This window comes from Oncorhynchus kisutch, linkage group LG16 (genome assembly GCF_002021735.2).
Source record: "Oncorhynchus kisutch isolate 150728-3 linkage group LG16, Okis_V2, whole genome shotgun sequence".
In the NCBI taxonomy this organism is placed as follows: Eukaryota; Metazoa; Chordata; class Actinopteri; order Salmoniformes; family Salmonidae; genus Oncorhynchus; species Oncorhynchus kisutch.
In genome coordinates this window covers 42,094,118-42,110,162 of record NC_034189.2, presented here as the reverse complement: position 1 = coordinate 42,110,162, position 16,045 = coordinate 42,094,118, and the positions used below count along the sequence as shown (strand labels likewise).

At 42.5% G+C, this 16,045-nt stretch overlaps 1 protein-coding gene across 1 annotated transcript in view; it reads right to left on the bottom strand.

Annotated features, from left to right (window-relative positions):
- The window catches only part of LOC109878211 (inactive dipeptidyl peptidase 10), a 31,806-nt gene extending 24,707 nt beyond the window's left edge, over positions 1-7,099 (bottom strand). Inside the window, exons 1-3 of the mRNA XM_020470454.2 lie at positions 6,720-7,099; positions 586-700; positions 207-302 (exon numbers count right to left, since the gene is read on the bottom strand). Of these exons, the coding sequence (XP_020326043.2) occupies positions 207-302; positions 586-700; positions 6,720-6,746 (238 nt within the window). The 5' untranslated portion in view covers positions 6,747-7,099. The remainder of the gene's footprint in view (positions 1-206; positions 303-585; positions 701-6,719) is intronic.
- Positions 7,100-16,045: the final 8,946 nt, after the last annotated feature.

Here is a 16,045-nt window from a genome sequence, read left to right as displayed (position 1 = left end):
TGTAGCGTAATATCTTCCAGAAACTAGCCAACCTGTCCACACCCTTTCTCTTATAATATAGTAGCCTCCTGGGCAGACCCTTTGTGGGACTGACGAGGGCTTAAAAAACCTTTTCATGTGAGACTCAATCCGATCGAGAGGATAGGGATCAGTCTAAAGGCTTGGTTACAACAGGAATGTTGGACGGTTACCCTGAAAGTACTTACCACTTATCCACCTGGCCTCAGGATCGTGCACCGAGAACTCTGGCTTGAACAGGTCCAGCACAGTAAGTCTGGAGTTAGCCGCACCAGGAAGTTCCACTGCAAATAGGATAACAGTGTCAGGCAAGTTATCAAAATACGGATATTACAGCCTGATGAGGATAAAATCACATGGGAAAATAACTGATATTCATACACACATAACAGTTACTATTACCCTGATCATGAAACTGTTTTGAAAAACTCAGGGCGCTGGCTACATAACCTGACCTGGAAAAATTCTGATTCTTATATTCTGTTAGTTAGAATACAGGCCTACAGTAACTATGACCCTAAAAAATAAACCCCATGAGGTCTCTTGGTCCCCTGGTGGGTACAGTACCTGGTGTGAGAACAAAGACAGACATGGTGATGAGGGAGCAAACTGCCACTATGACCAGCAGGGAGATGGCTATTCCTTTGTAGTTTCTCGATTCAGGGCTTACTTGCACAAAGTCCTGGAAAAAACACATGAAGCAAACTGAGAACACTCTTCAACTAACAAATGTAATGATTACTATCAGACATAAACATGTTTGGTACTAGAGGTTCCCATGAAACATAGAGGCTCTTGTGGAACGGGGAAATACTGTGTTCCCTATGCACTTGTGAATTGTTAATAAAACAATATTGTAAGATTCTAATTCTAAATTGGAATTAAGTCCACTTTTGGTGTCAGCAATGGGATCCAACCCCACCACTTCCTACAATATAATCCCTAATATAATTACAGTGCCAGGCAGTCACTGCAAGCTTATGGTTTAATTAAATGCGATCAGACTGCTATCAATGGACATGTCTTTGTCTCAAAGCAGTAGGCGTCCACCTTTTCAGGATGAACATTCTGAATATGCCAAAGTGAATAGGTGTGTGTCGAGCAAATATTTTGACTGACCAGAGCTGACGTGATTAGAGCTGAGAGGTGTACAGATGGGTGTTACAGTACACCACCTAGCCTTCCCTTCGCAGCACATAAGGGACGCAGGGAGGGCAGAGAGTGGTGGAAACACAAACTATCGATTGCTCTCAAGGAGCTATCTCCAGAGAGAATACTTCCCGAGACATTCAAATGGCCCTTTCATTTCTCCTCTAAAAACACTGAGTCATAGAGGGAGACCGTTTTAACCTGGTTTGATGCATCGATTTCTGGGTATGTCTATATTCTATACATAAATACATTATGTCCATTTAATCTAATGTTGGTAATTATATAGAATTACAGTTGTACATGGTTGGTTGAATTGATTTGGGTAAGAATGCAGAATTACTGTAAAAGCATACCGGATTAACGTGATTGGTTCACAGCCTGTAACCTATGACCTGTTAACGTAACATGTATAACAACTATAAAACCAAACAGATTTTTGGTAAATGCGGTTCTAGGTGTTTTTTCATCCATTGCTAGTTTGTCATGAGGTGGTTAAAACAATTCAATAAAGAAAATAGTTGGGGACGGCAACATCCGGACAATCATGTTTCCTGCCTGTTACATTTTGGAAACAAGACCATCCGTCAGAACGATGCAAATAGACAAGCAAGGATGCAAAACAGACAGGCAGTCCAGCGCAAGGTAATCAACACCGTAAGTAACACCCGTAACGTGAGACACTGCTGGGCAGACAAACATACTAACGAGGTCATGTTGCAGGCAATTGTGGCGTTCCACTAATCTAATGATTAGCACTGAGAAGCATGAGTCATGGCTCTGTGAGTCCGAACCTGTTTGTCGAGCCTACTATGGAGAACCTTCTGTGCTTTCCCAAGAAACCAGTTAAGGAGCACATTGTGTTCACCGGAAGCAGAACCTTACTAGCCTGGATTTAAGGTGAATTCACAAAATGTAAATAGAACAATTTCGTTTGGATCCAGGCTAGAACGTACAGCTGTAGATATACAGTCCTATATAATTCTGTGCTTGACGTGAGAAATCTACTGTACAAAAAAACAACACTTTGTACACATCATCCAGTAAAATAGTGATTTTTTTTGACAGACCATCTTCTCATGGCACTGGGATTTACAGAGAGCAGGGAGGATTCCCCATGCAGTCACTGAGTCTCATTAACTTCCTGACTATGTGCCAGCCACTACAAACAAGTGCAATTAGGGCGAGTGAGGCCTTGCCAAGTCCTTACAGAACACATCTCCCCTCCACTCTGCTGTCAGACTCTTCTTGTTTGTGACCACAGGGCCACCTGTCACTGCCTGGCCCCTAATGACCCCTTTTATGACTCCCAATTCATAACAGATATTCATGTAAAGCTAGCTCTGGTCCAGGGTGTTAGTGGGACTTGCTAATGCTGAGCCTGTGAAGGAAAACACACTCACACCCAGGACTAGAGCTAATATGAATATAATATTTACAGATACGTGCCAAGAAAATAGATGGATTTGATTTCCCAAGGCCCCCAACTCAGCCTTAACTCAGTCTAACCTGTCATGAACGTATTGAATCAAACAGGTAGGTGGAGTTACCCTTGGGCCCTATACAGTACATACCAATAACTCCCTACTGGGCAGCTTTCAGTGAATTCTGAATTATTTAGAGGTTAGTTGTACTGTTGTAGTGGTTTCATTATGAGATCTGTTGGCAGTACATTCAGCTAGCCAGCCTCACCATACATCAGAGCGGAGCTGTAGACAGGTATAGACTAGTAATGTCTCACTCTCTCCCTCTAGTTCACTGTATTCAGCCCATTGAAAATAGGACCATGATGTGAGTGCAAAATAAGCAGCCTATAGGGAAGTCAGAGACCTGGCAGTGTGGTGCAAGACAACAACCTCTCCCTCAATGTCAGCAAGACAAAGGAGCAGATCGTGAACTACAGGAAACGGAGGGGCGAGCATGCCCCTATTTACATCGACGGGGCTGTAATGGAGAAGGTCGACAGCTTCAAGTTCCTCAGTGTCCACATCACTAAGGAATTAACATGGTCCACACACACCAGTACAGTTGGGTAGAGGGCAAGTCAGTGCCTCTTTCCTCTCAGGATGCTGAAAAGATTTGCCATGGGTCCTCAGATCTTTCTAATGTTCTACAGCTTCACCATTAAGAGCATCTTGACTGGCTACATCATCGATTGGTATGGCAACGGCAAGGCACCCGACCGCAAGGCGCTACAGAGGGTAGTGAGTACAGCCCAGTACATCACTAGGGCCGAGCTCCCTGTCACCCAGGACACATTTCAAAAGACTCCAGCCATCAAGCCGTAGACTGTTCTCTCTGTTACCGCATAGCAAGCGGTACCAGTGCACCAAATCTGTGACCAAAAGGAGCCTGAACAGCTTCTACTTCCCAAGCCATAAGATGGCTACCCAGACTACCTGCATTGACCCTTTTTTTGCTCTCTTGCACTGAATCTATGCACACACCCTGGACTCTTCCCACACACTCACACGGACATCCCAACACACACATACACACACATAGCACACGCACGCATGCATACTGGCACCCCGCAACCACAATCACACACACATTCACACACACCATACGCTGCCGCTACTGTCTATTATCTGCATTATCCTGTTGCCTACTCACTTTACCCCTACCTAACTGTACATAGATACTAGTGGGGTTTTTTTTGTGTGTTTTTTTTACAAAACCTAAGTCTTATTTTACATACGGTGAGCAATATGTTTGGAACATCGAATCACAATAAAATCACAGTATCGATTTGTAATATACAAAAACGTATCATATATCATACATATCACATAGCATATCGGCCAACTAAGTATCGTGATCATATCGTATGGTGAGGTCCCTGGCAATTCCCAGCCCTAATATCTACCTAAAGTCTCAGTACTGGTACTCCCACATTACCTGTGCCCGTTACTGTTATTCATTATTCACAGTGTATTTATTCCTCGTGTCACTATGTACATTTTTCATGACATTTTGTATCATTATCTTAACTCTACATTGTTGGAAAAGGATCCCAAGCAAGCATTTCACTGTTAGACTTCACCGGTAGAAACATGTGACAAATAACATGTTTATTTGATTTGAGAATAGGCTACTACACTATGACCTCCAGTCATTAGGGGCATTCTCCTTTGGTTGTGTCGGGACAACCTTCAGAGTTCAAATATGCATCTAGGCCACACACATATGAGGACGGTTCTATCAATGTCAGAGTATTAAGGGAAAGGCTGAGCATGTCACACACACACACACATCACACACAGACAGACACACACACGTCACACACACAGAAACACAGAGGGCCAGATTTGTATAATGCTCCTAATCCAGGGAAGATATATAATAAATCATGTTCTTTCCTACTGAGACTACATGTCTGTCAATAGGATTTCCGCTGTACTCACCAGCTGCCTGAGCAGTCACTGCAGAGCACTGGGCTTTAAAAGTCCCAGAGTATTTGTTAAACACGCATCGGAGCTATCCTTCTACTTAACAAAGCCAGATAAAGCCTGAGCAGAGAGCTGGCCAGATTCTCCTGAAACCGCCTAAAACTATGTTTGAAAACGGGAATCATGAATGAAAACCAGAGAATAAGGCCGGTAAGAACTGCAGTCCAGTGGTTTTACATAACATTAAACAATCTAGATTAAACAGCAGGGGCTGGCTGAGGAACTCTACTCCTTCTCAATGTGTTCGGCTAATGAAAGGATTTGTACAACAAACATACAATGATTGTCAGTTGTGTAAGAGATCTCAGAGATTCCCTGACATCGAATCACCATTTGGGGAGCGTTTTTCAGCATGCCTACATTTGTATACAAACCTGACCATAGTTATTTCCAAAATGTGCAATGGGCTAAATTATTTCCTTTGTCCCTGTATATGAAGTTTATCATCTTCATGGATCCCAGAGAGCTGGAGTTACCACATGGCAGGGTTGGTCGGACACACACACACACACACACACACACACATATTAAGAAATCTCCCTCTACTCAATAGCACTTCCTACTCAGACAACTACAATAGCAGTTAGAGCGTTGGGCCTATAGCTGGGCGATATGGACAAAAATCCGTATTGCAATAAATCATTATTTTTCATTTGTGTGGTAATGATAAATAGGTTACATGTATAACATTATTACGCAGCATCCTTTAAACGAATCCTACTAGTTTGATGGTTGTAGCCTTTCATTGTCCCATTAACGATCACCCATATTAGCAATCACATTTCATTTCAAACTTCATATTTCTCTGGTATAGGCTACTAATCATAATGAATGATATCAGTATGGTCTGTGTCGATCATTTTTGGGTTTATCATCCCAGCTCTAGTTCAGCCAGTAACCAAAAGGTTGCTGGGTTCAAATCCCAGAGAAGACAAGGTAAAAGATATGCTGATGTGTCCTTGAACAAGGCACTTAACCCTAATTGCTCCAGGGTCATCGTTGATAACCGCAGACCCTGGCCGCGACCCAACTCTCCAAGGGTGTCTCAGAGGGAGTTAGCCAGGGAGGATATGCAAAAAAAAAAAAATCTATTCACACATGCGTATAATGCACACTTGTACATGTGTGAAATAGGACAAATATAAGCACCCACCAAATTATTAGTATTATTAGTTATTAATAGGAATCACTTTCAAGTAATAATATCTCACCTTGAAATAAGTGAATTGCCTAGGAGAATGATCAGTGTGTATTGAATCCATGAGATGTACATATCTAATGTGAATATCAACTAAACTTATGTTAGATTGAAGCTACACATAACTTAATGGGGGTTTACTAACTGAGGTTGACACATCTGTAATGAGACTAAGTATATGTGGCTCCTATGCATGCATAATCTACTTCTCTGGGAGTTGGTTTAACAGCGTTCATATTTTTTTATAAAAAAAAAAAAAAAAAAGTTTTTACCTTTATTTAACTAGGCAAGTCAGTTAAGAACAAATTCTTATTTTCAATGACGTCCTAGGAACAGTGGGTTAACTGCCTGTTCAGGGGCAGAACGACAGATTTTGTACCTTGTCAGCTCGGGGATTTGAACTTGCAACCTTTCGGTTACTAGTCCAATGCTCTAACCACTAGGCTATATGCCGCCCCATATTGGTTTGAGCATGTGCTGAACTCGAATGTTCAGGACATTGTTATTGCTGTAAGTTGTGATAACATAAGGCAACTTCAGAAAACTACGAAACAGTTCATCTTAGCAGTTAAGGTGTAGTAGCCAGGGTCGTGACGGGAAAGATGTCAATACAATACGCATCATTGGGAGTCAATGAATAAAACTACCACGAATGGTAGGCTAAATCTTAATTTTAAAAAAAGTGGATTAAAAAGAGAGTGCCTATCCGAAGAGATAAATACATCTCACGTATTTTCCGGCTAATCGAATCCCTTGCATTATGACATCGGTTCTGTTTTGCATGATAACGGATCTGTTGCATCCATCACGCAGTTGACACCGACTCAACTGAAAATAAGCACTTCATCTCTACACAAATACAACGCCTCAATCAAAACCAGTATTAGCGTGTACCATCCTACCTCCTCTCCTTCCTTTGAAGCTGTCATTGTGGGATCTTGATTTTCCCGACCTCCTCGGTCAGATGGACTCGATAATGTGTGCAATGTATGCACAGACCTTTCGGAGTAGCTGATATATCTACGTATCAACCCAGAGAATGGCGAGGGGCTTGACGCACAACACAATCCAGAAATACTAACCCAAGTCAAGCAGGGGGCATCACGATTTCAAGAAATCTACCGTAGCTCGCGTTTCAAAAAAGCATATATGGAGAAAAGGTAAAACCAACAGTGTATCAAATATCCCCTCTCTCTTTCAAGCAGAAGAAAGCACGCAATATCCCGTGAAAGAAAGTGTGTGATGTGTGTTGCTGACGCTGTAAACATCCACGACCACGAGTAGAAATATCCCCCCCCTCACTACAATAAAAGAGACACACACTCGGCAAAGGGGGCGGGAAAATAATACACTTCGTGTTCATGACAAGAGTTTTCAGAGTACTGGATAAAATTAGACTGGCAAGGGGTTCTATCAATAGTGTGATGTGTCTTTTCTTTGTATCATAATCCAGTTTAGTGTGAGTGTTAGATTGAATAAATGAATCTCTCACTTTGAAGGATACAGCGCTCAATGTGAGCTGTCCATGGTGCTGAAGTTCCAAAATACAGTACGGCATTGTGCTTGGAAAGAATGGACACTTGTTCACTGAAACGAAATATATCTAACAAACCAGAAATATTTAGATATCACCTACATGGACATTGAGTAAATAATCTTGCCAGCCTTAAACTAGCGGCCTATAGTGCCTGTCATGCAGAGGCTTCATACCCATATGGGGCACGTGGCCCCTCAGATTATTTCTGTAAAAAAAACTATCATAGAAAAATATTGTACCTTTTTTTTTTTTTTAACATTGTTACTGTTTCTCTGTAGTACTACTAGTTCCTAGCAATTTTATGAAGTTGGCTTTAGCTAGCCCAGGTAGGCTCCCAATCTCCCAACCTCACAACTAGGTACAGTACCAAGAAGCCATTTCAGGCTATCAATCAAGTTAGAGTAGCTAGCTTGTCTAACTAACTATCTTAGGCGGCATCCCTGCTAGCAAGGTCGGTAGACTTTAGAAAAGCAAGCAATTACTAAATGTACTAAATAAGACTCACATTCCTGTCAATTATTTACCCAGATATTATATTTTGGACATATAATTAAGCATAATGATTATAGCTCTAGATTACAGTAAGAAGCTGTTTCAACTCTCCAGCCTGAGTTAATGATGCAGATTGCAGGGTTCCTTTATCTGCTGCACTGCCAAGCAATCATGGTCCACATAGCAGCTCTAAGAATAGCCATCCATCCCCAGTCCTGTTGAATGACTCTGTGAGTCATACGCGAGCCTGCATATTCTTCACAACATCATTACTCTTCCAAATGAGCGCCATGTCCTGCAAGATTCTATTTGTGATTTACAAATTGGTACAAATTCCTTGTTGCTCACAAACACAGGGCTGATTTGTCATTGAGTTAGTGTTGAAGGTGTGTGTGGGGTGTGTGGAATGGTGTGGGTGTGTACCAGAGAGAGAGAGAGAGACAGAAATACAGTACCTTCAGAAAGTATTCAGACCCCTTGACTTTCTCCTCATTTTGTTACGTTACAGCCTTATTATAAAATAGATTAAATAATGAGCAATCCACACAATATCCCATAATGACAACACACAAAAAATATTTGTATCAATTTAGCAACCTGTTTGGAAAGGCACACACCTGTCTATATAAGGTCCCACAGTTGACAGTGCATGTCAGAGCAAAATCCAAGCCATGAGGTCGAAGAAATTGTCCGACAGGATTGTGTCGAGGTGGGGAGTTTGGGGATCTTGGTCAGGGAGGTGACCAAGAACCCGATGGCCACTCTGACAGAGCTTTAGAGTTCCTCTGTGGAGATGGGAGAACCTTCCAGAAGGAAAACCATCTCTGCAGCACTCCACCAATAAGGCCTTTCTGGTAGAGTGGCCAGACGGAAGCCATTCCACAGTAAAATGCACATGACAGCCCACATGGTGTTTGCCAAAAGGTGCCTAACATCTCTCAGACCATGAGAAACAAGATTCTCTGGTCTGATGAAACCAAGAAATAACTCTTTGGCCTGAATGCCAAGTGTCACATCTACAGGAAACCTGGCACCATCCATGCGGTGAAGCGTGGTGGTGGAAGCATCATGCTGTGGGGATATTTTTCAGCGACAGGAATTGGGAGACTAGTCAGGATCGAGGGAAAGATGAACAGAGAAAAGTACAGAGAGATCCTTGATGAAAACCTGCTCCAGAGCTCTCAAGACCTCAGACTGGGGCAAAGGTTCACCTTCCAACAAGACAACAACCCTAAGCACACAGCCAAGACAACACAGGAGTCTCTGAATGTCCTTGAGTGGCCCAGCCAGAGCCCGGACTTGAACCCGATCTAACATCTCTGGAGAGACCTGAAAATAGCTGTGCAGCAATGCTCCCCATCCAACCTGACAGAGCTTGAGAGGAACTGCAGAGAAGAATGGCAGAAACTCCCCAAATACAGGTGTGCCAAGCTTGTAGCATCATACCCAAGAAGACTTGAGGCTGTAGTCGCTGTCAAAGGTGCTTCAACAAATTATTGAGTAAAGGGTCTGAAAACTTACAGTTGAAGTCAGAAGTTTTACATACACCTTAACCAAATACATCTAAACTCAGTTAATCACAATTCATGACATTTAATCCAAGTAAAAATTCCCTGTTTTAGGTCAGTTAGGATTACCACTTTATTTTAAGAATGTGAAATGACAGAACAAAAGTAGAGAGAATGATTTATTTAAGCTTTTATTTCTTTCATCACATTCCCAGTGGGTCAGATGTTTACGTACACTCAATTAGCATTTGGTAGCATTGCCTTTAAATTGTTTAACTTGGGCCAAACGTTTTGGGTAGCCTTCCACAAGCTTCCCACAGTAAGTTGGGTGAAGTTTGGCCCATTCCTCCTGACAGAGTCAGGTTTGTAGGACTCCTTGCCCACACACGCTTTTTCAGTTCTGCCCACACATTTTCTATAGGATTGAGGTCAGGGCTCTGTTATGGCCACTCCAATACCTTGACTTTGTGTCCTTAAGCCATTTTGCCACAACTTTGGAAGTATGCTTGGGATCATTGTCTATTTGGAAGACCCATTTGCGACCAAGCTTTAAATGATGTCTTGAGATGTTGCTTCAATATATCCAAATCATTTTCCTACCTCATGACACCATCTATTTTGTGAAGTGCACCAGTCCCTTCTGCAGCAAAGCACCCCCTCAACATGATGCTGTCACCCCTGTGCTTCACGGTTGATGATGATCATTATGTCCAAACAGTTCTATTTTTGTCTCAGCTGACATTTCTCCAAAAACTACGCGCTTTGTCCCCATGTGCAGTTGCAAACCGTAGTCTGGCTTTTTTATGGCGGTTTTGGAGCAGTGGCTTCTTTCTTGCTGAGCGGCCTTACAGGTTATGTCGATGTAGGACTCGTTTTACTGTGGATATAGATTATTTTGTACCCGTTTCCTCCAGCATCTTCACAAGGTCCTTTGCTGTTGTTCTGGGATATATTTGAACTTTTCGCACCAAAGTATGTTCATCTCCAGGAGACAGAATGTGTCTCCTTCCTGAGCGGTATGACAGCTGCTTGGTCCCATGGTGTTGATACTTGCCTACTATTGATTGTACAGATGAACATGGTACCTTCAGGCGTTTGGAAATTGCTCCCAAGGATGAACCAGACTTGTGGAGGTCTACAATGTTATTTCTGAGGTCTTGGCTGATTTCTTTTGATTTTCCCATGATGTCAAGCAAAGAGGCACTTTGAAGGTAGGCCTTGAAATACATCAACAAGTACACCTACAATAGACTCAAATTAAGACAATTAGCCTATCAGAAGCTTCTAAAGCCATGACATCCTTTTCTGAAACTTAGCTGTTTAAAGGCACTGTCAACTTAGTGTATGTAAACTTCTGACCCACAAGAATTGTGATACAGTGAATTATAAGTGAAATAATCTGTCTGTAAACAATTGTAGGAAAAATTACTTGTGTCATGCACAATGTAGATGTCCTTACCGACTTGCCAAAACTATAATTTGTTCACAAGAAATTTGTGGAATGGTTGAAAAATGAGTTTTAATGACTCCAACCTAAGTGAATGTAAACCTCCGACTTCAACTGTATGTAAATGTGATATTTAGCAAAACATTATAAAAACCTGTTTTTGCTTTGTCATTACGGGGTATTGTGTGTCGATTGATGAGGGGGAAAAAACATTTAAACAATTTTAGAATACGGCTGTAACATAAAAGAATTTGCAAAAAGTCAAGGGGTCTGAATACTTTTCGTAGGCCCTTTAGAAGTGATTGAGAGAGAGAGAAATAGAAAAGATTGAGAGAGAGAGAGAGAGAGAGAGAGAGATAGAAGAGATTGAGAGAGGGACAGGGACAGAGCCAATACTACTATGACAAGACATCTCAAGGAACCACTATATGGAAAGTGATCCAACCCACCAAATCTGCGTTAAAGAACTCTAACTTACAAATACGACCAATCAAAATATCAGAATAGCAGCCAGGTTACATCAGTGATAGAACAGCAGCAGGTGTGACTGAGATTGACCTTTACATATTATTCAAGCCAGCTCCCGAGCTCCTCTCTAAAAAATCAAAGGAGAAAGGAAAGGTAATCAACAGCCCGGGGATATTTTTCTTTAATTGGCTTTTTATTTTGGAGTTGGGAGATGCTGTTTTTGTTTTATTATTTAACTTAAATTTATTCTGGGAAGCCCATTTGAGACCAGGGTCTCATTCTCAATGTTGTCTTGAGAGCAAACAAGTCCCAAATCGACATGATAACACAATAAAACAGCCAAAAAGGAACATCAAAATACTGCAGTTACGGATACACTACGGTTCAACAACGCAAATACTTTATAACAATCAAGCAAAAAACACTCGCGGACCTCAGTGAATCCATTCCTCCCTTGTGCCCTATTGGCACCAGTGATTCAAGACGTAATGAGGTTCGTAAATTCTTCCAATCAAGGGATGCATTAAAGCTAAAGGCTGATTTAACTAGGCTGGTAGAGACACCAGGAACCTCAAGAGTTAACCAACCTCGTGAGCGGATTTGGTGCCTCCTATTTGTCTACTTCAACAGAGAAGTGTGATATGTTGGACGCTGGTGCAGCAGAGCTTTGCAAAAAAAAAAACGTGAATTTATAGAAGTCCAGCCGACTTTCTGATAAAGGATGCAGTGATGAGTATTAAAACCTGTCGCCTGTGATAAAGCGAAGCGCGCTATGGTACACAGTATCCAAGGGTTTTAGAGTAGTGGCTGCTGCGTTCTGATAAATGGTGTCACCACAATCAAGAGCAGGCAGGAAGGTTTCCTGTACAATCTGCTGCCTGCTGTTTAGGAAGAGGCATGATCTATTTCTATAAAAGAACCCTACTTTAGCTTCAGCTTCTTAATTTGTTCATCTGTGTGTTTTTTAAATGTCCATTTTTTTGGTCAATTCAAACGCCCAGTTATTTATAGGCGGGAACCTTCTCGAAGAGAGAACCATCCAATCCATAAATGTGTAAATTATCTCAAATATTTCTATGAGAATTAGAAAACAACGTAAATGTAGTTTTTCCTGCATTAAATATACATTTTAAATCAACAAGGTCTTTCGGCAAGGCAACAAAATCAGATTGAAGATCTAACATAGCCTTGTTAGCAGTAGGGGCAATCGTGTACATAACATGGTACAGGTTTTTGCAGATAGACCAATATTGTTTAAATAAATAGTAAAGAGGACATGTCCCAAAATAGACCCCAGCGGGACACCTTTAGTAAAATCGAGGTAACTTGACTTATAGCTCCCTGGTCGAGGCCCATTTCACACAACCTCTGCATGAGTAGGGGATGTTCGACAGTATCAAAGGCCTTGGATAGGTCTATAAATATGGCAGTGTAACACATCATTTAAGACAAGCGTAGCTGCTGAAACGGTGCTATGTCCAGGTCTATAACCAGATGGTTGCACATTAAGAACATCATTTGGAATGAGCAGGAGAAGAGAGAGAGAAATCAAAACCACTCTCCCATTAAATATTTAAACAGAGAAATCAGAGACTGTGTGTGTGCGTGTGTGTGTGTGTGTGTGTGTGCATTCGCGTGTGTGCATGCGTGCGTGTTTAAATGCTCTTCGCTCAGACTCAAGGAGAGGTGTTGCCTCCACTAGAGTGCTGAAGTTCAGTCATATCCTCTAGACTGGACAGAGTCCACGTTGTGTTATTCTATTCTAAATGAACATGTATAGGGAGCCTTCCTCCCTTCTCTCCTTACTCATGCCCTGACTAATTGAGGCAATTTACATGGCGAACATCCAAAGAACACAATGCAAAACAATCACGGATGAATATCTTGCTGTGGCAATTTGAAACACCGTAATCATCATAGCTCAATTTGAATTGACCTTGATGTGTCGGCTACACCATTTATAGATAGTGGATGAATAGGGTTTGTCTATAGCTCCAGGTGGTTTTCTAAGTGTGATATCCTGATATTTTTAGCCTGATGTGCTCTCCCAGGGGGGGAGAGGCTGAGGTAGGGCAGGAGTCTCGTCTGTCTATTAGGATTGTAGGTCATTGGAAACGACTCAAACGAGAGCTTGCAAGATGCAACTCTATTTCCTAAGAGGTGTCGTCACTTAGTCTCTACTTCTTTTTTTTTTTTTGCCAAGAATCTTCACACTGATCTTTGGTTGGGCAATGTCAAAGACATATTATCGTTGTGGAGAGACAAACCGCCTATAATCTTCATTTTCATTCCTCTCTTGTGCAAGGAGAAGACACATGTTTCATGTGTTACTCACGGCCCAGAGCTCCGCTGATGTCAGTAATCAAATATTCTCATCTGAAATACTCTCAAACGGCCGACCTCCAGGGACGTGTTCCAAATAACACCCTATTCCCTATGTAGTGCGCTACTTTTGACTAGGCCGGCATAGGGTTCTGGTCAAAAGTAGTGCACTATATTAGGATTCGGGTACCATTTGGGATGCAGACCAGGAGTTCCTAACCGCCAGGGTCCAAATGAGAGCCTGCAAGACCGTGTTCCGGAAGACAATGCACAGACAATATTATCCCGCAGGAGGCTGTCGATCTCTCAATCTCAATTACGGCTGCAGATTATAGTCTCATAACTCAATCATGCATTAAATAGACTAGGCCCTACGTATTGGCTTCGCCACTCTGAGGCACGGGGTCAAGAGTGCATCAACTACATTTACTTATTAAACAGACGCCTACAGTAGCGATGAAAACAGCAAAGCACACAGACAACAGGACTGCAGAACAACATGAACTCTGAAACAGGTTACGTTGCCTCCTATCCAGAGGTAGACACTAGAGAGGAGGAAAAATACAAGAGTCCTCATCAAGTCGTCTGTTATTATGGCAATAGACTGACCTAGCCAAAGAGCATTTCCTCTGAATACTTAAACAGGCAGTGGACATGTACTGGAAGACAATGAGCATGGTTGAGTCGGGATGTGCTGCCCACGGGCTAGCCTAGGCCTTTGAAAACCCCAAATACGCCAGTGTAGATAGTCTGCGCTCAACAACAAACTGAACACACAGTACCTCAGTTACCCTGGGTGCATCCCAATAATATCTCCTTTCTCCTGAAGTGTGCACTCGTTCACTACTTTCCAAAAATCGAAAATCATAGAATGAGGTGGAGGCACAGGCTAGTGGGAGTTTCCACCCTATTTCTGATGCCAGCCATTTCCCATTCAAACCAGTGAAGGGAAGTGAAGTGCACACTTCGGGAGGGAGGAGAGATAATTGGGACATAGCCCCATTGCCTCACATAAGCACTATAGTCAGTGAACCAGCTCAGAAGGAGATTGTCGGAGCGCCAGCTACACCGACTATATCCCTGATTTTATCTACTGTGTGCGGTTAATGAGGAGGTGTAGTGGCATACAGATAGTGACACTGAAAATCACAGAGAGACAGATAGAAATATGAGGAAGTTTCAACAACTCTAACCTACTCCTGTTGGCACTAATAATGCACAGGTCAATTGTTTTTGTTGACCCGCACTGCCCTGACCATTTGAACAAATAGCCCACCTCCCACCAAACACGAGTACAGCACAGCTAACATTTAAAATCAGTATGCAGACCATTAAAAAGGTTCACTTTGATGTGGTGATGATCTGCTGTGATTAGAGAAATCGAATGAAACGAGAAAGAATGGAAGAAGATAAACATGCCACTAGGATTCATCTTCGCCCAGAGCCAGTTGACATAAGGATGCATTATAACAGGGAACTGAATTAACATCAAAATAAACGCCCAAAGCAGCTAGAGTACACAACTGGCAAAAGCAAAAGCACAACTATCAACAGCATAGTGATAATCGCTTCAAACCTTACATTTACATCGCAGTCATTTAGCAGACACTCTTATCCAGAGCGACTTACAGTAGGGAGTGCATGCATTTCCATACTTCTTTTCCATACTGGTCCCCTATGGGACATTGAGGTCTACATAGAATATAAAAATATATTGCAGTTCAACAGCTGTCTATGTATGTCAGTGCAGGGAGACAATTATCTCTGGGATAGAACAAGTACAGCACTGACACACTTCAGATCCCTCAGGGCCTGTGTCTACGTTTCACATGGCCCTCTCTCTCCCAGGGATCCATACCAGCCACCGGGCCTGTGTCTATGTTTCACATGGCCCTCTCTCTTCCAGGGATCCGTTCCAGCCACCGGGCCTGTGTCTATGTTTCTCATGGCTCTCTCTCTTCCAGGGATCCGTCCCAGCCACCGGGCCTGTGTCTATGTTTTTCATGGCCCTCTCTCTTCCAGGGATCCGTTCCAGCTACCGGGCCTGTGTCTATGTTTCTCATGGCCCTCTCTCTTCCAGGGATTCGTTCCAGCCAGGCACTGGATTCTTACTCTTCTCTCCCTTTCCCCTGTCTACAACTTCCTCTGTCCTGCTCTTAATCCAGCATTCCTCCAGGGACTACAGCCTGTCTGGTAGAAAACCAGAGGCTGTTTTCTCAAAAGCAACCACTCCCTAAACTCCCTTCTGACATACTGGGGAAGAGGGGATGGGAAAGGGGGTAAGTGGGGTGTTGAGATCCGCCAAAACACACTTCACCTCTGTAATGTCCTCCTCGGTCGTCTTTGCGTTTATAGAAATATTTCCCCCATTCAAATCATCCTATCAGAGCATTTTTTTCTTAGATCCCGTGACTCAGGACAGGACAGGATATATGCTGATTTCCTCTCCCCTGT